This window comes from Astyanax mexicanus, chromosome 4, assembly GCF_023375975.1.
Source record: "Astyanax mexicanus isolate ESR-SI-001 chromosome 4, AstMex3_surface, whole genome shotgun sequence".
NCBI classification, from domain to species: Eukaryota; Metazoa; Chordata; class Actinopteri; order Characiformes; family Acestrorhamphidae; genus Astyanax; species Astyanax mexicanus.
Genome location: NC_064411.1, coordinates 30,609,835 through 30,635,746, shown reverse-complemented (window position 1 = coordinate 30,635,746; position 25,912 = coordinate 30,609,835). Strand labels below are relative to the sequence as shown.

Sequence of the window (25,912 nt, the reverse complement as noted above, 5' to 3'; positions counted from 1 at the left end):
CTGGGCTAAAGTAACGTGCAGTAACGGGGTGTTGGAAATGGTAACAGCGTTATAGTGACAGTCAGAGTAATTAGTTAGATTACTCGTTACTGAAAAAAGTAACAGCTTTAGTAATGCCGTTTATTTCAGCGCTGTTACTCCCATCACTGTTGCTGAATATAATACGGCAATTGCCCCTTTTCCTGTGGCAGATCAGCAGAGGTTGCCATAAATCAGCCGAGATTGAGACATTTTTCACGCTGTTTAAGTTTAGACATCTCCATGTATGCATAAACTCTTCTTTTCACAACATCGTCCACACCACATTGGCTCTGGTAAACATCAAAAGCTGTCAAAAAGATGTGAAAAGGCCAGAAGAATTCCCGGGAGGACCTACTGGTTCAGTCTCTTTTTTTAGAATAGATAGATTCGACTATTCAGATACAGTTACAGAGGCACACTGATGCCATTTTTTAGATTATGGCATCAATTATTACATTATTAGATTTCTATAACTTTAAATTTTAAAGGAAAAATCTTATGGATCACTGCTTTAAGTAAATTACTGAAAGTGTTGGATAAAGTACATTTTAGGGGATCTGCTTCTCTGAATAGAAATTTTCCAGCTCTATCATTCAAGCTCTACCCTAATACACCTGATTCACTTCATCAGGATCTTGTGAAGCAGATCAGATCTAGCTGTGTTTATTAGTCAGATTGGTGTTGGAACTATTGTGGCAGGAGCAGATTGTGTTTATTGACTCAAAAGCCTCATTACTTACAATGACTTTACAAAGATTAGCAGATTTTATGAGGTGTGTGTGTGTTTGTATGACGGTGTTGTTTACCTTCGAGCTACCTCCTGTGCTGATAACAATCCGTGTCCTGGTCAGCACCACGGGTTTCCATGGCAGTGCAGTATCAGGTTTTAGCTGCTCCAGGGTCTTCCACAACGAACACTGGATAAAACACACATGCAGCCATATGGTGACCTGCCTCACATTTTACATCATGCATCAGTCCAGCCAGACCTGCCCTCACTCTCACTCTCAGCACATGCAAAACTAACTAACCTCACATGCCTCACAGGTTTTTGACCTGAACCACTGTAAAATAACAGCAGTTTTCTGTAGTATAATTCTGTTCTCCTTAAAAATGGTCTTTACATTATAAAATGAATTTTGATCTTACTTAGCAGTCAGTTGTAACAATAGTATCATGTTATTCTAAAATACAGCATTAAAACAAACAGAATAAGGAAAATTTTAACTTCTGCTTTGTGCAGGATCATCTTTACAGCCATTTGCAATAAATTTTATAAGCCTATTGCCAGGCAGGATGAGCAGTGTCCTGCATGTGGGAGTGCAAACACACTAGACAGTTATGGCAGAGCAGTTCAGAGCCATTTTTTCAGTTTAAGATTTAACGTTTTTAAACGTTGAAAGCACTCCTTGAATGACTCTTGCCAACTGACAATAGAATCACTATTGCTTTATAAAATCTAGACCGCTGGACTGTCTATTGTGTAGAGTAGTACAGGAAGTATAGGTTACTATAGGGTAGTCTAGAGATGTAAATGGTTGACCAGCATAGTTTAGATCACTTTATCTAGCTATTTCAAATACTAATAGCCTTGGCTTGAAATGCCCATCTCTACTAAACTATTGGTGGTGATAAATTACTAAGCTATGGTTATCAAACCTTACTGAAGCTCAGTGATTACCAGTTTTTCTTTAAGCCACACAAATTACTTTGACATACACTCAAATAAGAAAATACTGGATGAAGCTCACCTAACAAGAGCTGGCATTGCTTAAACTAGATAGTTTCTTTAATATCAGATGGTACTGTATATGCTGAACATAGTATTAGTTATCACAGAAATATAATTCATAGTCGTTTAACTGTTGGTATTGTTGATGCTCTACCCTGACATTCACAGTTTTTTTACCAGAATTTTTAAGTTTATTTTATCTTATCATATAAAATAAGATTTGTACTAAAATTACTCCATTTCTTTTTCTCTCAAATTGTTTCTCTTCATAAGAGCACTCTGACCCACGTATTAGATTACATCCAGAAGCTGCGTGTGGACATGGGGGGCAGCAACCTGTTGGGGGCGCTGTCCTGGGTGTACCGTCAGCCGGTTCATCGCAGCTTCCCTCGACAGCTCTTCATCCTGACTGATGGCTCATCGGGGAGCGTTGGCCAAATGCTGGAGCTGGTTAGGAGGAATACCTGTAACAGCAGGTAAACATAAAAAAAACCTGGTCAACATTTAGTACTCGCTCGGGGTGTCACGATTTCGATATTTTATCAAAATCGATCGAAATTATGTCATGGTCTCGAGCATCGAAGTCAAAAAGATGATCGACGAGCACACGCTACGCAAATAGCACAGCACATTACGCAAATAGCGCAGCACGCTACTGAAATAGCGCAGCACATTACGCAAATAGCACAGCATGCTAATGAAATAGCGCAGCGCATTACACAAATAGCGCAGCACGCTACGCAAATAGCACAGCACAGTGTAGCCACAGACATTGTGACTGCTCAAAGAGCAGCCCAGAGAATGTGGACATTCTCATCTTCTTAAAGAAAAACTTGAAAATATAAAAATAACAGTTGTTTTTTGTCTAGCCTCAAATATGTTAATAGTTTTGGTACCTTAAGGAGCATCTTTCTCTCAGATAAAGTTAATAATATATGTTAAAGAAAAAAAATTGTCATTCTCAGGGATTATTATTTATCATGTTTAACTGTTATAGTAGGATAGAGTTCAGTTTGTTAAGGCTCTAATTGTTCTATTATTTTGTACATGACTGTTGCTGTATTTTTTATTATTTATTTTGTTATGTTGCACATTGCTGTTTTAATAGTGCACACTGCTGCTACCAAAAAAAGCCACTAGATGGCATTACATATATATATAAATCTTAATTAAATTATTTAAATTTGACCATTAGTGTCTAATGTGGTGTATTACAGATCACATGTATCACTTTGCATCACTTATATCAAGTCCACCTTTTGAAATAAGATATTGTAAATTTGATGAATCAAACCAATGACTGACCATAGACTAATCTAAAACTGGAATAATCGAATCGAATCGTGACCCTAAAATCGGAAATAAAATCGAATTGCGGATTTAGAGAATCGTGACACCCCTAGTACACGCCTTTAATAGCAACTTGAAATGCGTTTATGTGTCTCAGAGAGATATGTAAATTATTGCAGGTGTGTCTCTCTGATGCTATTTTTGAGTAGTGCTGATATATGATTGCAGTTTTAACATCTACGCAGCAACAGCATCTTTAATATTAAATGATAAAATATAATCAAAATCAAAAGCCCACCCATCTCTGCCATTTTCCCCCCAAACCATTCCACTTAGCATCTCATTCAGTAAGCATTATAAATGGCATTTAGTGTACCGCCGCACAATGACTGTGATCTTTTCTGCTGTGACATTTTTCAGCAAAGCACACTTCGCTCCAGACGCTGTGCTCACGCTCATAACACACCCCGCCCTCGCCTGTTCCACACACACACTCCCATTATTGATATGCACTCTGGACATTTAAGAGCCTACGACCCAGACAGACCTGAGATGAATTCCAAACAGCGTGTGCACTCCCTGACTGCCACTTTCCTCAGACATTCAATTAGTGAAATGGCCTTGATTGTTCCTAGAGGAATACTAAGCACCCCTCTCTCAGTCTCGTGGGATTTTACCGTTCAGTGGGGTCTAACCTGTGATTCGTCATTTAAGACATGTTTTGCTATAGAAACACTGATACCAAAGTTGGTAAATACACATATTAACAAAAATATAACGCAACAAGAAGGAGTTGTTATGTTATGGGCTTTATCTTACAGCTTGTGCAAGGTGCGTCTCGACGCTCATTGCTATCTTACACCTTCCAAACAGTCAAGTTTCACGCCTTGTGACTGCATCGTTTAAATAGCGACAGAGCTTGAATATATTTACACGGATGAGCGTGGTGGTCTGAAAAGGAGAAGTTGCAAACTTCTATAGAACTTTTCCAACACTTTTTTGGCATACATGCTTAGCATTTATTTAATTATTTTTTGTTTTATAATTTTATTTAAAAATGTTCCCATTTCTCCCCAATTTACATGCGACCTCCCGCTCATAGTGGCAGCGCTTTAGACCGCTGGACCACACGGTGCCTCAATGCTTGGCATGTATGAGACTAGCTGGAATGCCAGCTTTGGCTAAGAGTGTAGAGCAGGATCTACAGGCCTGGCTGCAACATCTGTGGGTAAATATGCAGCAGTATGCCATACAGTGTAAAAATGAAAAAGTTGAGAAAACTCAAAAGTTTAAGGGAACTCACTGCACTTAATTTTTTACATTTTGAAGAAAACCTCCACCAGCTGTGCTTACTAGAAATATTTAAATCAGATAAGTAATTTTTCATCTTCAAATATGAAGTCTCACCAACTTAAAAAAAATACTAATGGGCCCTGTCTTACACTTTGCGCAAGGTGCACCTCGATGCTCATTGCTATCTTATTTCTCGCAAACAGTCAATTTTCACGCCATGTGACTACATCATTTAAAAAGCAACAGAGCTTGTGAATATATCTATGTGGATGGGAGTGCACGAGCATTGTTGGATCCCAGCATTTTTGGATCCCATGCAGAAACTGGATTGGTCACCAAAGATGATATGGTTCCAGTTGGAAGCAATCAGGTTTCTCTTACATGAAACTATTGCAAACTGAAGTTACGGTGGATAGCTGATCGATGGCTTAGATCAGGGGTGTCCAAACTACGGCCCGCGGGCCATTTGCGGCCCGTTTCCTTTTTTGGAGCGGCCCGCGAGGTATTTTAGAAATAGAATGAAAGTTGGCCCGCTGTTAAGCAGGTTTTTATAATGTGAGATTCAAAGTTTGAACGCTAGGTGTCAGAAACGAGAGTCTAAAATTGGCGAGAGTGAAAATTTAGCGCAGAAAACCGGGGCCAAAGAGTCTAAAAGTGGAGAGGGTGCGCAGTTGAAGCGCAAAAAAACGGGCCAAAGAGTCTAAAAGCGGAGAGAGTGTTCAGTTGTAGCGCAGAAAAAGGGCCAAAGAGTCTAAAAGTTGCTGTAATTAAGGAGGTTAATACTAATCATGAATTCATTAATACATTAATCATGAAATTAAACATCAATTTGAAAAATCTTTTTTTATAGTTTATACAACACTGTCAAAGATAGATAAAGATAGTAAGTCAAGTAAAATGATGTGTAAATGAAAAGAATCAGGAAAATGTATTATTTAAAGTGGTATATTTCATTATTTGTTTTATTACAGAGTCTGTGGCCCGTGACCTTCTGGCCCCCAACAAAAAAAGTTTGGACACCCCTGGCTTAGATAATGGGCAATTCATCTTCAAAACGACCACCCTGTTTCCCTCAGTCTGATAATGCACCCCATGTAAAATCTGGGTAAACTGGGTAAAATGTTTTAGATTGTGCTGTCGATGCATGTCTAGCAATGAAAGATCACTCACCAAGAGGTGCACTACCAAAAAGTTGCCTCTGTGAGACTTTTTAAAGCCTCAGCATTAGAAACACAGACTGACGATTCAGGAGATAGATACATGGTGGACGTGTGTTTGTGTGTGTGTGTGTGTGTGTGTGTGTGTGTGCAGGTGTTTTGGGCTGGGTCTTGGGCCTCGGGCCTGCAGAAGGCTGCTTCAGGGCATCGCCAGGGTGACAGGAGGAAGTGCAGAGTTCCTCTGTGAGGAAGAGAGGCTTCAGCCAAAGGTGAGAGAACGCTTTAATACTTACTGAAAAGACACTGAACACATACTGCCTGGCCACAAAAAAAGTCGCCACCTGGATTTAAGTACCGTAAGTAAATGATGTGGGGTTGATGCTGCAGTTAGTCTGCAGGTCTAGGTTCAGCAACAGTATGTGCTGAAAGAATGAGGTCAGCTGACTACCTGAATATACTGAATATAGATCAGGTTATTCCATTAATGGCACCGGCTATTTCCAAGATGACCATGCCAGGATTTATAGTGCTGGAATTGTGAAAGAGTGATTCAGGGAGCATGAGATCATAATTTTTTACACATGGATTGTTCACCACAGAATCCAGACCTTAACCTCATTGAGAATTTATCATCATCAATGATCTTGCTGAAAAATTGATGCAACAATGGTTTGAGATAAATCTTGTGACATTGCAGAAGCTTATTGAAACAATATCACAGTGAATGTGTGCTGCAATCAAAGCTAAAGGCAGACCAACCAAATATTGGTGGTGGTGACATTTTTTTTTGACCAGACAGTGTATTTTATTTTGACTAGCTAAATGCAGCCTGGCTTTAAAAATATCTTCTGAAATAAATAAGCTTTTGGTTATGCAATGAGAACGACCCTGAACATATGATATTTGATGCAGTGTAAAGTAGTCATCGCATTTATTGTATTTGAGCATCTGTGGGCCATCCTCAAATAGAAAATGGAGAAGCACAAGATCTTTAACATCCACCAACCTGGCAACCTGTGAAGCACTAGTGAACTAATAGTGGTCACACACAATATTGACACTTTGGGCACAATTGGACCATTTCACTTTTACAGTTGTGTACTCACTTTTGTTGTCAGCGGTTTAGACATTAATGACTGTGTGTTGAGTTATTTTGAGGACACAGAAAATGTACACTGTTATACAAGCTGAACACTGATTACTTTACATTACTTTATATCAAAGTGTCATATCTTCAGTGTTGTATCATAAAAAATTAAAGCTCAGGAAAAAATAAGAGACCACTTAAAAATTGTGAGTTTGAAAACCCCTGTGGCATAAAGTTATCCAAAAGCAGTGTGTAAAACTGGTGGAGGAGAAAATGCCAAGATGCATAAAAAATGTGAGTAAAAACCAGGGTTATTCCACCAAATATTGATTTCCGAACGCTCTGCATCTTTATTGTTATTTCAGCCATTTCTCATTTTCTATAAATAAATTCTCTAAATGACAATATTTTTATTTGGAATTTGGGAAAAATGTTGTCCGTAGTTTATAGAATAAAACAACAATGTTCATTTTATTCAAACATAAACCTATAAATAGCAAATTCAGAGAAACTGATTTTTTTTTTTTAAATGTGAGAGGTGTACTCCCAAACACAGTATGTGACAGTGTGTCCAGAGTTTTAGAAAACTTCAAGATGGACACTACATGAGTGGTGCTAGCCCTCCATCTAGTGTTTACTTTATGCACAGCAACCCACTCAATATCATACATTATAACATTCCAGTAGAGTAACCCCAGCCTATTTTAAGGACTATTTTTACTTTTATGTAATTAGGCAAAAGGCCTCACAGTTTTCAGTATCACTCATATAGTGTCATTCTGTTAACTCTTATTTCATTTCAGTATCTGTATAGCACCTGATTCTCTCATTTTTTGTATTTATAATTTATTTCTAGTGGTGTCAATCGCTTACATTTTTTAAATCCAATGTATCACAACACTATTCTGTAATTAACTGCAATTAATATAATTTGTTCTTCTTATGATGCTTCTTATGAAGTTTCTATAGTGGATATTTAAATGTAAAATGTAATTTTTGAAATATTTATATAAGTGGTGTCAATTAAAATATGAGTATATATTACTTGTATGTTGGAAACTTTTTTTTACTTTATTGTAAACGACTCAAAGCTTGGTTGTAAGGATTTCTGAATTAGAACTTAAAAGGGCATTTCAATGGGATGTGCTTACGAATGTTACCATAATATTGATGACCGTATTTTTTTGGACTATGGGGCGCACCAGATTACAAGACACACTACCAATAAACGTCTATTTTCTGGTCTATTTTTATAAACAAGGCAGAGCGGATTTTAAGGTCAATTTTAAGCGCCTCTGGTGAGGAACAGGGGTGTCACAATGTTTGGCTTCTAATTCACCCAGTGGCAAGACTTGTAAAGCTAAGCTAAATTAAGTAAACAAAACTGTAATTCTTCAGTCAAGTCAAACAAGTGCTAGATGTAAATCTACAAAGATTTCGGTAACACTTTATAATACTGTTCCATAGTTAATAGGTAACTAAGCAGTAACTAATTAATAGTGCTGCATTAACACCTAAATATTTTCTATTAACTACCAGGGAGTACTGAATAATTACTCAGTAGATAGTACTGAACTAATGATTATAGTAGTTCACTAATAACTCCACAATAATTACTGAGACTTACATATCTCCCAGAGAACTACTTACTAATGATGTCTTCTTTATAATAACTACTTATTAATTACTGCTCAAATCAACATTAACTACTGAAAACCCTTACATCCCACCTGGGGAACTATAGATCTAAATCAGTCTACACAAACAATTATTCTATCAGTGGTGATATTAAAGGCATATTTGAGTGACACCATTTGTAGTAGTAGTAACCTTAATTACCTTATTATCATCATTATCTTCCAAATATTAGCAACATATAGTGAAATACTACAGTGTGTTGTAATCTGCTTAAACCCCATTTTTAAAAGAAAAAAAATAATAAAAAATAACGTAATTTTATTACATAGTAGACATTATTTATGTTCTCCAGAAGACTCTAAGACTGACTGTACTCAATTTTGTTTTAATGGTCACTGCTTTAATTTTCAGCACCAACCTTATAAACGTTCATCTTTAGTCTTGCAGTCTCACAGACTTTTAATGCCCACTATTAGGGTAATTACGGTAATTCCACAGCGCCGGACCGCTAGCCTCTATCAGTGTGTTTATCTGCTGCTGCAGGTTATTCAGTGGTGATATTAAAGTCGGTGACACCACTTATCATATATTAACCTTACTTAACCCCCATTTTTGTAATGTTCTGTCAGTGTGTTACAGGTGTTTATTCTAAACCTGTGCTCTTCTTCAGTCCTCCTGGAGATGTGCTCAGTAGAAGTGATGGCTCACGTACAGCTTTACTGTAGGTTGTGTCCAACATCCTTATTATGGGGGAAATCATGTTTAAATGAATAAATATTTGTGTTAGATAACGAACTAGGTGTCCCTGTGTTCTTCATAGATAATTAATAAGTGGTCCCTGTCTTCTTTTTTCGGGAGTTAACAGCACCACATGGTAACCCATTACTAATGACTGATGAGTTACTGTGTTCTTCTTTAGGAGTTACTGCAAATCATACCACAGTATTATAAAGTGAGAAACATGGTAACTAATTACTAATGACTGAGCAGTTACTGTGTTCTTCTTTAGGAGTTACTGCAAATCATACCACAGTATTATAAAGTGAGAAACATGGTAACTAATTACTAATGACTGAGCAGTTACTGTGTTCTTCTTTAGGAGTTACTGCAAATCATACCACAGTATTATAAAGTGAGAAACATGGTAACTAATTACTAATTACTGAGGAGTTACTGCAGATCATGTCACAGTATTATAAAGTGAGAAACATGTTAACTAATTACTAATTACTGAGGAGTTACCGTGTTCTTCTTTAGGAGTTACTGCAGATCATGTCACAGTATTATAAAGGGAAATATACATTAATAATAATAATAATAATAATAATAATAACACACATTTAACCTAGCTAACTAACACACACACACATTTAACCTAGTTAACTAACACACACACATTTAACCTAGTTAACACAATTAACCTAGCTAACATACACACATTTCCCCTAGCTAACTTAGCTTGCTAACTTACACACATTTAACCTAGCTAACTAACACACATTTAACTTGCTAACACACATATAACCTAGCTAACTAACCCACACATAAAAGTTAACTTAGCTAGCAAACGAACACACATAACCTAGCTAACTAACACAAATTTAAACTAGCTAACTAACACACATAACCTAGCTAACTTAGCCAGTTAACTAACACACACATAACCTAGCTAACTAACACACATTTAAACTAGCTAACTAACACACACATAACCTAGCTAACTTAGCTGGCTAACGCTAACTACACACACAACTTAGCTAACTTAGCTAGCTAACACACATCCTAAAGCTGGTTAACAACCCACAAAGAGTCCTCCTCTGATCCGGGGGTAAAATAAGCTGGAAAAGATCTCAATATCTTGATTACTTGTTTATTTTCATTATCAAATACAGAAATATGAAAGCAGCAGAGTCGCTCTTAATCCTCTTCCAGCAGCGCACAGCAGAGAATTTACACGAAGGACCGGGAGAGCTGCGTCCGCTGTGAAATTACCGTAATTACCCTAATAGTGCGCAGTAAAAATAAATCTCTGTGAGACTGCAAACGCTGAAGATACACTTTTATAAGGCTGATACCTAGTATTAAAGCAATGATTGTTACATTATTACAGTCTTACAGTCATTCTTAGAGTCTTAGATGCCTTCTGGAGAACTTTCATCAATGTCTTCTATGCAATAATATTACGTTATAATGTTGTTTTTTTCTTCCAAAAATGATGGTTAAGCAGAGTAATACACACTAAAGTATTTTACTATATGTTGCTAATATTTGGAAGGAACTGAGGATAATAAGGTAATTAAGGTTACCACTACTACAATTGGTCACTTGCTTAATTCAAATATGCCTTCAATTAATATGCATTTAACTCAAATATGCCTGATTTAGATCTATAGTTCCCCAGGTGACATCTAAGGGTTTTCAGTAGTTAATGTTGATTTGAGCAGTAATTAATGAATAGTTATTATAAAGAAGACATCATTAGTAAGTAGTTCTCTGGGAGATATGTAAGTCTCAGTAATTATTGTGGAGTTAATAGTGAACTACTATAATCATTAGTTCAGTACTATCTACTGAGTAATTATTCAGTACTCCCTGGTAGTTAATAGAAAATATTTAGGTGTTAATGCAGCACTATTAATTAGTTACTGCTTAGTTCCTGCTTAGTTACCTATTAACTATGGAACAGTATTATAAAGTGTTACCAAGATTTCTTTCAGATTTTCTCCTGAAAACTGTTTACTTGTGTGAGTAAAGCACTTCCGTTTATTTACATGGGCTATAGTCTTATATACTCGCCTGTGAACGGCAAAAGAGCTTACACTTAGTAGTATTAGCATTATCAGTCTGCTACTTCTGACATGGAGCAGTATGGAGTATGGAGCTGAAATTAGCATTATCGCTAATGCTGCTCCAGCAGGGCTAGCTGGGGTTAGCAGCAGACTACAGGCTTATAATACTCACCTATTAATAGTGAAAAAGCTAGCACTTAGCGCGCTTAGCGGCTAATGCTAATACTGCTCCAGTTTTGGTGCTGGAGAACTAAACTGAAACTCTTATATAACACTGTAATTCAGGAGGGTGGCTTTTCTGCTACTTACAACCTGACTGGTAAAATTCATACATAAGAAAGAAATAAAAGAGGCACTGCTGATCTTTTTATAGTGCAGAAAATACAACCAAAACGAACTAAACTTTCCCTTCCACCTGTTTTGGGGTAATAGCCAAACGTTGGTTCTATACCAATGAAAATATGAGCAGAAACTGGGTTAATGAAGTACTGCTTAGTCATGACACATTTGAATGGGTAGAGCGTAATTATTTGCATAAAAAAATAATAATGCGATACTGATTTCAAATTTTAAGTTTTAATGTTGAAAGCCCTATTGCTTTTTCACATTTTTTTTGTTATTAGAGTTCTAATAGCTGCTTAGGTTACCAGCTCCAGCAGGGGGAGTGGTAACATCGAACATATCCACTCACCTCTCAACAGCGAAAGAGTTAGCACATAGTGCGGTTAGCGGATAAAACTAATACTGTTCCAGCCTCGGAGCTGGAGAACTAAACTGACCTGAGCTAAACTAATCTGTATGACGCTGTACTTCAGCAGAGTGGCTTTACTGCTTCTTACAACCTGACTGGTAAAATTGATATTAAATGCACACTGATGATTTTTGGAAAAATTATAGGATTTTAAGTGCACTATATAGTGTGAAAAATATGGTAATGTAACAACAATAATCTGTTAACAGTAAATAGCAAAATAAATACATAACAGGCTGCTTTCAAACATGTTGCTCTATCAGAACGTGTTTTTTTTTTTATCATGTAAGATTTTCTGTTGATATTTTTGCGTACAATATGATATGACACATTGCAAATACTGATACTGATATTTTTATTTTTACTTCCGAATCGTAATCTGGCAGTTGTTCTTTCCCGTGTATAATAATTGCCTGGTGAATGGAACAATAGAAAAGCTCCAGTATGACTTGGAATAAATCAGTTTTACACTGTCTTCTGTATTCAACACTGTAATATAGTGTCACTGTCAATTACTTTGAATTTGTACACTTTCCAATTTACAAATGCAAATTACAAGTACTATTATGACAGTAAAGGTGTATTACAGTGTACTGTATGTTAATGTTATATACAGGTGTGTATAGTTAGTTACTGTATGTTTATCTTTGCTGTAGCTGATAAAGTGTCTGAAGAAAGCTCTTGAGCCGGCGCTGACAGACGTACGGATTGACTGGTATGTGCCGGACAACACGGAGGCTCTGCTCTCGCCCAATGAGATTCCACCGCTCTACCCAGGGAATCGGATGATTGGCTACTGCACTCTCTATGATGTCTCTGCATTTAAAGAGAAGAAGAATGAAGTAAGTGTGTAGAAGTGTGAAATAGAAACAGAGGGAACACTTGATGTGTATTTAAAAATAGGGAAACTTTGTTAAGAATATCAAGTTTTTTATTTTACTTTGTTTATTTCTTTATACTTTTGACCAAAAACGTCATCAGATATTCACACAACTCCTTAAAGTAGATAAGGAGAACCATATATTACCATCCCCAGGAAGATTCAAGGCTTGTGTGTCAATGGTCTGTGAGTTAACAAAAGAATCTAATGTAACTTCTAAGCAACTAAAGGGCTTTCTCACACTGGCTACTACATTTACTAGGTGTACTTAAAAATATGGAAACTTTGTTTAGAATACTTACCATGATACTTGAACCATGAACACTTTGTGATCAATTTTCTATATTTCTCCATAACTTAGACCTTAAACATCATCAGCTCTTTGCACAAGTCCTAAAAGTAGATGAGGAGAACCAAATCAAACAAGCTCAGGTTACACATGCATTGACCTGAAGTTTACAACTGACAGTTAAGACAAGCCAGACAACTATTGGAATAATATTTTGTGGAAGTCCAAAATATATCTTTTTTAGATTACATATAATGCTTTCCTGCATAAGAACCTTACTCCTTCTGTGAAACATGGTGGTAGCATGATGTGGTTAAAGCCAGTTTTCCTGTGTCGTAACACAATTGAGACTTTCTGTAAGGTGTCACCAACACTATTGTGCTGTACTGATATACATCTTCTCACGTAACTCAAGCATCTTTATCTTTGTGTTTGTGTAGATGAAGGGTCAGGCATTCAGGCCTGTGCCGAGGGACTCTGCAGGGTCAGTGTTTGAGCTGTCCCCGGGATCATCTGAGCTGCTGCAGCCACTGGTGCCGGCCAGCGAGAGAGAGCCAGTGGAGGATGGAGAGATTGAGGATGCTCTGAGAGAAATCTCACGAGAAATCTCATCTGAATTCTCCTGTGCGCTGGCCACGGACAACGCCAGCAACTCAAGTACTGCACTCACTTCAGCAGTTTACAGCTTTTTACAAAACGTAATTTTACACTGCACTAGTTTTAAGGAAGTTTAAAGGTAAACACAAAATGCAGCGTTTACATGAAGGTTTTTATTCTTAAGGCTGAAAAAAATCAATAACCTACACAGACACACAGACTCCAGTGAGAGAACACACACACACACACAAACACAGACACACACATACTACACATACAAAAAAAAGTGTTTGCCCTCTAATTTTGATAACTGGTCGGGCCACCCTTAGCAGCAACAACTGCAATCAAGCGTTTGCCTTACCTTGCAATGAGTCTTTTAAAGCTCTGTGATGGAATATTTGTAAGGGTGCAGACTGTGGCTGGGCAACCTGCTATGCCACCCCCAGCCACCAGAGGGAAACCCAGAACCACTGCACCCTGATTACAGGCAATTAGCAACACCTGGTCCTCTCCTATTTAAGGAGCGCCAACCCCTAGCCCTGTGCTCAGTCTTGAGTTTGCCTGACACACACAAGTGAAAGGGAAAGAAATAGTTTTCCCTCTAAGCATTTTGAGTTTGTTTATTTGTTTGGGAAGTTTAGTCTTGGATTTTCTTTGCTCTGTGATATTTGAGTTGGCCTGGCAGTCTAAGTTGTCCCTTTGGTCCAAATCACTTATTTAACTCCTCCAGCAGTGCAGTGCATTTTCATTTGTTTTACTAAGCAGAGGTTGGGGTTTTTATTCCTCTGTAAAGCAACTTTTCAGTTTCTATTTAAAATACATACATCCCTTGTTAACCCTTATTTCAGTTCCACTCTGCACTTGGGTCTCTTTCTTGATTGAGAACAGGAGTGTCAATAATCAGGCCTGGGTGTGTCTAGAGAAATTAAAGTCAGTTACAAGTTATGTTTTCACTTTTTTCTCCCTTAAAAATAAAAAAAACATTTTGCTTGTTGGTTCGGATCCTCTCAATGTAGCTTGCCATCAGCTACCAGAGCCCTGAGAGAACACAATGGGCCTTGCTCTCTCTGGGTGGGTAGATGGCCCTCTTAACCCTCATCACTCCAAAGGGTGATGTCGAACAGCACAAGGCGTCTGTGAGCTGATGTATCAAAACCGAATCGCTGCACTTTCCATGTGGCTGACTTCACATGTATCGGAGGAAGCATGTGTTAGTCTTCACCCCCTGGTGTCAGGGTATCACTAATGATAGGGGGAGTCCTCATGAGTGGGTTGGGTAAAACAAATTACTAAAAAAAAAAAATAAAAACCTTAATTTAAAGTGTTATACTGTCACATGTGTTTCTGATTGTGATTTTAATCTGTTTTTATTCTGTATGTGTCCTCCAGTCACTGATCAGGACTACGCAGTGAGTGATGTGCGTTGGCGGATGGAGCAGGCGTCGTATGTGCAGGAGCAGTACATGCTGACCCGCTGCTCTCTGGGCAGTGAGAGGGGGCTGGCCTCTCTCTCTCCCCCAGCAGAGAGCCTGTCTCTGGGTATGGACACCGGCTCACTCCCGCAGGGCCTGGAGAGAGTGCCGCCGCAGGGCAGGGGGCTCTCTCGCTGGGATTCACCCTGGCAACAGAACACCGCCTCCTCCTCTGAGTCTGGAAAGGTGAGATTGAAATATTAAATAAATGTATATCTGTGTCTGAAACACACTGCATCATGTAGAAGGCAGTGTAGTGATAAGGACCCTGTATTTTAATTAATCTGGCTGAAACCAACTACAAGCACTTTTGAAGGGTACGTTTCCCAAAAGCGATAATTCTTAGCAAATAAGGAACAAACTAACGCATGATGTGAAAAACAAACAAGCTAGTTGTCATATGTTTATTCTAAAGAGCTTCGCAAAACTTTGCTGAGAGCACGAACATCAGTCATCAGTTATATGCAGGAATTAATTTATTGCATTGATTGCAGCATTGATGTCAAGAGCTCTAGCATCACCATGATTGGTCCGTTCAAATATGCCATATTATATAATTAGTATGATATAATATAATATAATATAAGATACTGATTTGTTTCACGCTATAAGCATTATATGACAGGGAACAGGTGTGTTGCCAGGTTTTCGCTGGGTGGTGAAGTAAACAAAACTTTAATTCTTTAAAAACATTTCAAACTTGTCAAAATGAGTGCTGGATGTTAATCTACACAGATTTCTCTCCTGAAAACTGTTTATTTGGGTGAGTAAAGCGCTTTAATTTATTTACAGCAGGGGTGTCAAACTCATTTTCAGCAAGGGCCACATCGTCATAGTGGCTTTCCTCAAAGGGCCAGGTATAACTTATAAATGTAGCAAAATGTAACCAAATGTAATAAAAAATTAATGTAACTACTCCTTGGGCCAAATGTAATCCGGATTAAAATAATCCAGATTTGGTAATACCATTTTTTGCTATCCAGGATCTTACTTTTAAGCCGGTTTTTCAAAGCAACATTGGATTGTATCACCCTGATCCAGATACACAGTTTTCAGGATTACCTAATCCGGATCATCAGCTATGTAAAGAACAGGTAGAAGTTTATTTTGAGACAAAACATAAACATCCACTTCCTTTTATAATTTCTTTACCCCTCATCTGAGCCACAACAAATAAAAAAAAAACATATATATTAACAAATACATTGTGAATATATTAAAAGCATCTTAAATAAAAAATGTCCAATAGTTAACAAGATATTCACGGTTCTTCATAAGAGAAATAGAGACCTGCATTTTCAAGCCCTGCTTTTAGGAGGCGTTTTTGAAGTTGCACCCTGGGTTGCTGCAGTTTTCCAGATTTGATTTGACAACCAAAATCCGATTAGATTACCTCTGAACAACTGGCCCCTTAATGTTAAATAACTCTGAATATATTACTTATGCAATTAAAACATTGCAGTTGCATGGAAAAAAAAGCTTGTTGCTCTGTTATGACATAAATCCTTTTAATTAGTCATGTTAAATAAAAAATTGTGAGCTGCTAAGAACATGTTTGACAGATGTAGCATTTCACAAAAAAATTTACTGCAACAGCCTTGCATCAAACTTTAATTACAATAAACATGTGTCTTCAAAACATATATGTCTGTGTGTGCAGATAGTCCGGCTGTCAGATCGTGAGGAGTGTGTGCGCAGGCAGAAGGCTCTAGCTCGATGTGCTCTGGCCGGTCGCAGTTTCTCCTCTCCGCAGGGGGATCTGGACATGCACCGCCTGCGGAGGGCGCTGGAGAGAGTCTCCTTCGAGCAGGCTGTAGGAGGCAGGATAGAGGAGCATGACACAGAGACCCTCAACACACCCCAGGCTCTGTCTCTTACAGACTCCAGTGAGAGAACACACACACAAACACACACACACACACAAACACACACACACACACACACACACACACAAACACACACACACAAACACACACACAGCTCTGGAAAAAATCATAGACCACTTAAAAAATATGAGTTTCTTTGATTTTACAAAATTGAAACTTCTGGAATTTAATCAAGAGGAAGATGGTTGATCACAAGCCATCAAACCAAGCTGAACTACTTGAATTTTTGCATCAGGAGTAAAGGCATAAAGTTAACCAAAAGCAGTGTGTAAGACTGGTGGAGGAGAACATGCCAAGATGCATAAAAAACCAGGGTTATTCCGGCAAATATTGATTTCTGAACTCTTAAAACTTTATAAATATGAACTTGTTTTCTTTCTGCATCTTTTTTGTTATTTCAGCCATTTCTCATTTTCTGCAAATAAATGCTCTAAATTAATGTTTTTATTTGAAATTTGGGAGAAATGTTGTTTGTAGTTTATAGAAAAAAACTAATCAAATCAAATTTATTTGTATAGCGTTAAACATAAAAATACAGAATACAGAACCCCAACAATGTTCATTTTACTCAAACATAAACCTATAAATAGCAAAATCAGAGAAACTGGTTCAGAAACTGAAGTGGTCTCTCCATTTTTTCCAGAGTTATATTTATGCATAGCTTTATATAAAATTCAAACCCTCCAGGCCAAAAGGTAAAAGTTTAAATTGTTTTTTTTTATTATTATTATTTATAGTATACAGACTTCAGTGTATTTTTCATCCAGGCCTGTTGCAACAGGAGAGGCAAATCAAGCAAATCCCCGGGGCCCCCTAGTTATGATGACTTCAATGACAAACTGTGTGAGAGGAGGGGACGCCTCCCAATACTTATAACCAGATTGAAACATGTTCAGTAGTATCCATACACACCAGCTGTTCACTGGTCATGGAAACAACACATCAAAACCTCAACCTATCCTTTATATTTGACGATATTTGATTAACTTTACCTGAGTTTTATATGGTTATGTTTGTAGCTTCGCTCTGTCTGAACTCCATTCCGCATGCTGTGAACGAGACGAGGCACAGCGTATTTTCCCTCAATCTTAGTCAAATAACAATATAACATTTCACTAATGATGATGGTAATAGTGTATTTTCACCATTGCTTTGCTGTTTGAACTACAATTGATCTGACGTTATTTATTCCAACGTTATTAAATTTATTAAAAGAATATTAAAAGACAGAGGCGTTTAAAGTGCTTTGCCGTGCTCACCGGTCTCCAGCAGCGAGTGGCATTTTAGAGCACTGGACAAAACTAGTAATTAATTTATATATTTTACTTACTTTAAAAGTGTTTTTCCACTAAAATCCACTAAAATATTCTTGTTGTTCGTGAAATACAGTAGGTCTCTCTGAGTTGTATATGGATGCTGCATATGAAACTGTTCCTCAGCATTTATCCATGATGTGTCTGCAGTAGCTAATAAAAGTAAATGTTCAGAAAAACGAGTCGATAAGGAGAAGCTCTGTGAATCACAAAAAAAATTTAAGCTAGCTGTGCTGAGAAAACTTGTGGAACATGCTGAAAACCACCAGAAACGTTAGAATAGTTGGTGGAAAACTAAGAAATTTTATATATATATATTTAATGATTGATTGTTTTAAAGGCGAAGTCTGGTGTGAAATAGACTTATAACTTATAACTTATAACAAGTAAGAACTTTTGTTAAATAGCCCATCTCCATTCACCCCCAGCATTCTGAAATACAGCGCATTTGGCCGATACTCCCAACAGTTTTAGTCGACTATAATCTTATATAATTAATCGACTAAAACTAGACTAAAAATAAAAACATTTCAGGTGACTAAATTCTGACTAAAACTAAATGCCATTTGCATCACAAGACTATAGACTAAAACTAAATCAAAATTTGTAATTATTTTCTTTCTCTCTCTCTCTCTATTCTCTCTTTCCTCCAGATGGTCTGCTGTTTCCAGCATCTCCACTGGACTGGGACAGTTTCACTGATCCTGAGGGTCTTTTTGCTGCCGCCCCTTCCAGCGACCCTCAGGGTGGTCCGGCCCAGTGCCGCTCGGTCATCCACGGCCTGCTTGGGTCCCGACCTGTGTCCTGGGAGGTTAGTGTGGACCTGTCTGTGCTGTGGGCCCCTGAGGTCCCCACACGAGGCCCCTGGGATGAAATCATCCATCAACTCACGTCCCGCTCCGTCATCCGAGACTTTGAGAACATGGCAGAGAAGGAGACGGACATAGAACATGGTAGGAACATGGAGGCGGGTGGTGTGTGCACTGTGTCAGAACATGATGCTACCACCACCATGCTTAACAGCTGTACTTTTGTACGTTTTGGGTTTGAATGCCTCATCTTTACTTCTTCAAATAAACTTTTTTGATGAAATTTTTAATTGTGGTAAAATGTCACCTGCCATGGACCATAGAAAATTTTTCATTTGCAATATATATAAAATAATGTAGATTTAATAAACATTGCCTGTACTGCAGGTTCTTCTAAGCGGTATCGTCTGAAAGCCATCCAGACCAGTAAAAGCTGTGGAATCGTCTGCATGTACACAGCGTTTACTGCCACGGACTTCAGTCCCAACAAAACTCTGTCAGAACCTACAGACATACGACACACAGGTATACACACACTCACATACACACCTCAGATAAAAACATTATGACTAGCTGATCGCTAATGAATTCTAAGCCTGCTATGTGGCTATGTGTGTTAGGAGTACGTTTTGGGAGCAGGCGCAGTACCAGCAGCAGAAGACAGAGGGCGTGTTCCGTTGGGCTCGGACGCAGGCCGTCCAGTAGAGACAGTGAGGAGACAGATGACGTACACACCTTGACAGGTAACACACACACACATGTGCACACACCACCTATACTGTATATACAGGTGATTATATCATAGTTAGTTCTGACTCTGCAATGTGATTGGCTGAGAGGCGTTCTATGAGTGACATTATCAGCCGGTAATGCACTGTAACTGAAGCTCTTCATGTATTACTCCGCCACATACAGGTAACCTAGCTTACAAACCAAACAGCACAGCTACAAATAGAGCAGCAATGGAACTATTTTAACTTGCGTAGAGTTTATAACCAAACAGATCATATTTTCTTCATCCTCTTTAAGTCAAAATCGTTCAATAAACAGAGATAATGGAACTGTGGTATAATCACATTAATACACTTAAAGTTCGTGCTATAACGTGTAATATTGGCACTGCTGTGCTGATCTACGACACTTAATTAAATGTTCCTGGACGTTGATATCTGATATCAGAGTTGATGTTCCCTATTTATTTAAGGTAATGTTTGATGCCTGTTAAACATTGTAATGAAATTTCTCATTTTGAACACTTTTTTTTTCCGCAGACAGAGATGACACTCCAGCTTCTCCACGCAGTCTGGCTTCTTATGACAGCAGTGAGTACTTGGGAAAGATCGTTAAAGCAGCACTATGCATTTTCTGACAGTACCAAATTATTTGTATTTAGCAACATCTCCCTCCTTTCATTAATTTGATGAGCCCAAATACAGTGTCTGTTAACACTGCCGCTCTAATCCTGCCTAGGCTGGCTGTTAGCATTGTCACTAACCTGTTCTAACCTTGCCAATCCTGGCTGCTGTGTCTATTAGCATTGCAGCTCTAACCCTGCCAAGGCTGGCTGTTAGCATTCTGACTAACCTGCATCCAAGCTTCCAAGACTTCTGTGTCTGTTAGCATTGCAGCTCCTGTGTGTGTTTGTGTGTTAGGTGTGGGTGGGAGCGCACATCCTGCCAGCCCTTCTGCCGTCTCATCCCGCTCTCAGCGCTCCATCGAGAGCAGATCCGTTGAGAGTTTCTTCAGCACCAGGTCAGATTTGTGTTTTTTTTTACGCATTCGATACTACTGTAAAAACACTTGTCCGTTAAAATGAATATAAGATAATGATTTATCTGCAGTCTAAACATAGCCTTAGCATCAGAGCAGGGGGTGCACTTGGAGTCATTACAATACAGAAAAAAGTAAAACAACTGACGTACGTTTTTGGTGTTTTTGAGTGAGTGATTGTTTGTATGTGTTATGCAGGTTTAACCTCAGCAGGCTTAAGTCCAGCCACAGCTCAGGAAGGCAAACTCCTCTCAAACCACAGTGCCTGTCTGCAGAATGCGACACACACACAGACTCCCAGTCACCTGATTACCTACCTCTGGTGAGTGCCAGAACTACCAATACTCTTTCTACTCTCTGTCTAATCAGCTGTACACTATGCTGGTGTCACGCAATGCTCATGACTTGGCTATCTACCTCAGCAGTGCCATTCTAATTTCCCTTCCTATCCTTTTATTATATGCTATTTTATTGTATTTTCACATATTTGGCTGAACATTGAAAGCAATTTCTTTGTTGTTTTTGGTTAAAAAGTAGATTGTAGACAAGATGTCTCTAAAACATGCAGACCAAACTAACGACGACTAAGACCCATTGCTTTTTTGTACCCCTACCCCTCGAGTGCCACCTGTTGCACCATTTGAGGGGGAATGGGAAAGTTAGCTAGCTAGACAAACAACTTGGGATTTTTTTTAATGCTTTTTATGAAGAAAATAGTTGTTTTGATCCAGAGCCGATTGCGATTACTGTTTTCACACCTGCTCATTCGAAACACACTAAGGATACAAACGACCCAGAGTCCAAAAACTCTGTTTTTAAACCATTTATCCAGAATGTGTAAAATGCAAACCACAGGACAAACAGACTTCAACTTCAATTTCCATAAGACTTTCATTAATAACATACAAGCATGTTAATCTACTAGCTCGCTCTGCTGGTCATGTGACTGTACTATGCCAAACCAATAAACTAGCTTGATCTAAACATGCTTTGCAAATCAATTAATTTTATATCATCTTATAATTAGCTTCACATCTTAAACTTACATTGAACATTAAACTATAGCCCTGTTCAGATGGGATTAGTTGCTCAGGGGTAATCAAAAAGTGTAATTAAAAAGTGTAATTATGGTGCGTGGCAGTGGACAAAAAAAATGCAAGGTGATGTGCATCCGGACGGGACTGAAATCACCACAGACCACAGAGTTCAGCGAAAAACAGTAGGTTCTTCAGCCTGTACATTTCTCAGAGGACTTCTGAGAAAAACACAGACATGATCGGTCCAGATGAAAAAAAATAGGAACAGGGAGAGGACGCGGAGGCGGATGCATGTGCGAGTTACATTTATTAACATACATTAATAAACAAGAAACTGAGACTAAAGAAAACACAGGGTTTTTCACACAAACCTGACTGATGTAAACAACGCACAACCATGGACGGAGGAAAACAGTACGGGGGGGGATTTATACAAACGGACAAAGACGGGAAACAGGAAACACCTGGGAACAGGGGGTGGAGCTACAAAAAGGGTAGGCAACGGGTGAGGAGACACAGGATAAACACTAGGAACGTGCGGAGAGTAAATAAACAGGGACATAACAGATGAGAACGTGACACCCCCCATAAAAGAGAAAATTAGAGAAATTAATCCCGTCCAGATCGGGTTTATGGTAGTATAGTACTTATCAAAATTTTAACAAGGAAAAAAAATACAATTTGTTGGTGTATTCGATTGCTTGTGCTGCCATCTTGCCAGTGATCCTGAAAAAGATCTATTTAAAGGGCCCTAACACTTCCCCCCACCCCTCCAACCTAACAAGAATCAAGTGTTGAAATGTGATTGGACCTAAATCTGAGTCCTCTCTATCTCTTTGTTTCAGGTGCGGCTACAGTTGGCCTCAGGTGTGTTTCTGTTGTGCGAGTCGTTCTCAGAGTGCATTCATATCCCTCTGGATCGTCTAAAGAGGGCATCACCCTACCAGAGCCACCGCAGCAGCCTGAGCCCACCATACCGCTGCATCTCACCCCCCGTCATCCGACCCACCGCCCCCTACACACCTGCAGATCCCACCAGTGCCCACCCACATCGCACCGGCCTACGCCGCTACGACAACAATGAACCCCTAACCGCTCTCGCTGACCGCCTCAGCTCAGAGGAGGGGTCTCCGGAACCGGTGGGTGGAGTCCCACAGGCGGACAGCGGGCGTGGCTCTGAGACGGACATGTACGAGGGCTCTCCGTTGGAAGGTACAGAGCCTCAGGGAGAAGGGCTGGCTCAGCTAGATGTTGAAAGCTCCAGCTGGGCTACAGTGGTGGCTCTGGCTTGGCTGGAGCACCACTGTGCCGGCTTTTTTGTGGAGTGGGAGCTGGTGGCAGCCAAGGCCGACTTCTGGCTGAAGTGCCAGTCGCTGCCGGAGGGCGTGGACCTGCCGGGGCTGAAGGCAGCAGCAAGGCAGCTGTTTCTGCTGCTGCGCCACTGGGATGAGAACCTGCAACTCAACATGCTCTGCTACAACCCAAATAACATGTGAGGGAAACCTCCAACTTGATATGGTCTGCTGAAATGAAATGATGGTAGAAAAATCAACATAGGTCCACACAGGTCTGCTAAATTTTGAAACCTACAACTTTACATGCTTCACTAGAACACTAACATACAGAATAACTGCACTTCCAACTCCACATGCTCCACTAGAACCCAGTAGGCATATAATAGAACCTCCAACTTTACATAGTCTGATATACCCCAAAGGACAAATGATGGAACCTCCATGTTCATATGCTCTACGAGATCGCCAACAAAATATGACTGCACCACCACCAACACCATATGCTTTACTAGATCCCAAATGCCATATAATTGATCCTCCAACTTCACATGCTCTGCTAAAACACAAAGGACATGAAGGCTACGTTCACATTACCAGGCTGAAGTGACTCAAATCTGATTTTTTGCTTATTGTGACTCAGATATGATTTTTTCATGGCTGTGTTCATGTCTGTGTGCAGCTGTGCAGCTATAACAGCAAAAACAGCAAAAGCAAATCACCTATCCTTTTTTCACCTCCTCAACCTAAGCACGTTTTTTTGTTGGTCCTGAAGAAGGCGATGTTTATACACGTACCAATGTGCGAATGTGAGGTGTTTCAGGGACAGATTAGTTCACACTACACACAGATACAGCTCACTTACATTTGTTAATGTAAACCGTCAAGATCTGAGCAAAAAATCGGATTTGAGCAATGTGGCTTGTAATGTGAACATAGCCAAAGTGACTCAAATCAGATTTGAAATACTTAGATTTGGCACGTGTACACAGCCATTAAAAAAAATCAGATCTGAGACACATTTAGCAAAAAAAAAAATAGTTTTGAGTCACTTCAGCCTGGTAATGTGAATGTAGCCAAGTTGTTCAAGTCACATTAGGTACACGTGACTCCGAGTGTGAAATATGGCCTGGCAGTGTTTTTGTACGAACACAGCTTTAGTACATGAGGCTCCAGTCTTCGTAATAGTTTTAGAGCAACATAATGCAATATGATTCAATCAATAATAAGGGCTTAAATACTATGAATCTCCAAACGTTTTCTACCTAATAAACCATTTATAATACATACTATGTAAACTTGGGGTGTGCAAGAGTAATGGAATACTTAAGTAATCATTTTAAGTGGCAGTATTTTCCAGCAACAATGAAATCACTGTTTGGCTATTTATTACACTACATTTCCCCCAGAATTCACATCCCTATTATAAACCACAGAGGAGCAGTTCCAACAATTCACTTCTCCAGCTTTCTCATCCAACTCAGACCAGACTGACACCATCTCCTCTTAAGTGCCTCAGTGCAGCACATTCATTTTCTAGATAAATTAACAAATACTACATTTCTGTAAGTGGCATGTGAATATTTATTTGCATTCATTATTTGATGTGTCTCCCTTGTGCAGCAATAACTCCAGTTAAACGTTTCCAGTAACTGCACTGAAAGAAATGATGAGTAAAATGTACTTAAAAAAAGTTTCGCAACTTTCTGCATTTGCTTTTTTAAGTAAATTTAATTTCAGATAAATTGAAGTAACTTCAACTCAGTTTCAAGACTTAAATGTTACAAAGAGTAAATAAGTGAAGTGAACTTTAGTCAATGCTTTCTTTTAGTAAACTTTACTTATTTGTTTTTGCTGAATCCATCCTTTCTTTTAATAAACTTTACTTTTTTTGCTGAATCAGTCCTTTCTTTTAGTAAACTTTACTTAATTTCTGCATACAATATTATCTAATTACAATTAATTAATGTATACAAAATTACTCAAATAATTTATGATACACAATATATTATAATTCCTGAAATTTAAATAGTTTTAGTTAAAACAAACATTTAAATATTTACATAATCTCAAAGATGTGTTGTTTGGAAACAACACATGGATGGCATGTAATACATTGTTTTTAGTACACGAAATAGAGACAGTGTATCGAGTGTATAGAGACAGTGTAATATGTGTTTTTTAACATATACATTTTAAATATTTAAATTTCAGGAATTATAATATATTATGTATCATAAATTATTTGAGTAACATTGTATAAATTAATAAATTATAATTAGGTAATATTGTATGCAGAAATTAAGTAAAGGTTACAAAAAGAAAGGATTGATTCAGCAAAAATAAATTAAATAATGTGTAATAAAAGAAAGGATTGATTCAGCAAAAATAAATGAAGTAAAGTTTTACTAAAAGAAAGGATTGACTGAAGTTCAGCTCACTTACTTTATGTAACATGATTTAAGTCTTGAAACCGAGTTGAAGTTACTTAAATTCATCTGAAATTAAATTTACTTAAAAGTAAAAAGTAAATACTAAAAAGTTGCAAAACTTTGTAGAAATTTTAACGCATTCCTCCTTACAAAACAAGTTCAGCTCTCTTATGTTGGTGGGTTTTCTCACATTTACTGCTCTCACATCAAATTAGGACTTTGACTTGGCCTCAATCCAAAACATTAATTTAATCCTTCAGTAATCATTCTTTGGTAAAACACTTTGTGCCATGGGTCATTGTCAATGTTCTTTTTGCAGAGCAGCAGCTTTCTTTTTGCAGCCCTTTCATGTACACCATTGTTTTTTAGTGTTCTCC

General features: G+C 38.3%; 1 protein-coding gene across 2 annotated transcripts in view; it reads left to right on the top strand.

Annotated features, from left to right (window-relative positions):
• Nucleotides 1-25,657, top strand: part of vwa5b2 (von Willebrand factor A domain containing 5B2) — a 45,617-nt gene extending 19,960 nt beyond the window's left edge. Inside the window, exons 10-22 of one of the 2 annotated variants that reach the window (XM_022673149.2) lie at nucleotides 2,027-2,229; nucleotides 5,648-5,762; nucleotides 12,415-12,600; nucleotides 13,368-13,584; nucleotides 14,914-15,182; nucleotides 16,657-16,882; nucleotides 18,849-19,148; nucleotides 19,392-19,529; nucleotides 19,625-19,747; nucleotides 20,276-20,326; nucleotides 20,657-20,756; nucleotides 20,973-21,096; nucleotides 22,657-25,657. In XM_022673149.2, the coding sequence (XP_022528870.2) occupies nucleotides 2,027-2,229; nucleotides 5,648-5,762; nucleotides 12,415-12,600; nucleotides 13,368-13,584; nucleotides 14,914-15,182; nucleotides 16,657-16,882; nucleotides 18,849-19,148; nucleotides 19,392-19,529; nucleotides 19,625-19,747; nucleotides 20,276-20,326; nucleotides 20,657-20,756; nucleotides 20,973-21,096; nucleotides 22,657-23,307 (2,703 nt within the window). In that variant the 3' untranslated portion in view covers nucleotides 23,308-25,657. The remainder of the gene's footprint in view (nucleotides 1-2,026; nucleotides 2,230-5,647; nucleotides 5,763-12,414; nucleotides 12,601-13,367; nucleotides 13,585-14,913; nucleotides 15,183-16,656; nucleotides 16,883-18,848; nucleotides 19,149-19,391; nucleotides 19,530-19,624; nucleotides 19,748-20,275; nucleotides 20,327-20,656; nucleotides 20,757-20,972; nucleotides 21,097-22,656) is intronic. The other variant, XM_049478658.1, reaches the window with a different exon arrangement.
• Nucleotides 25,658-25,912: the final 255 nt, after the last annotated feature.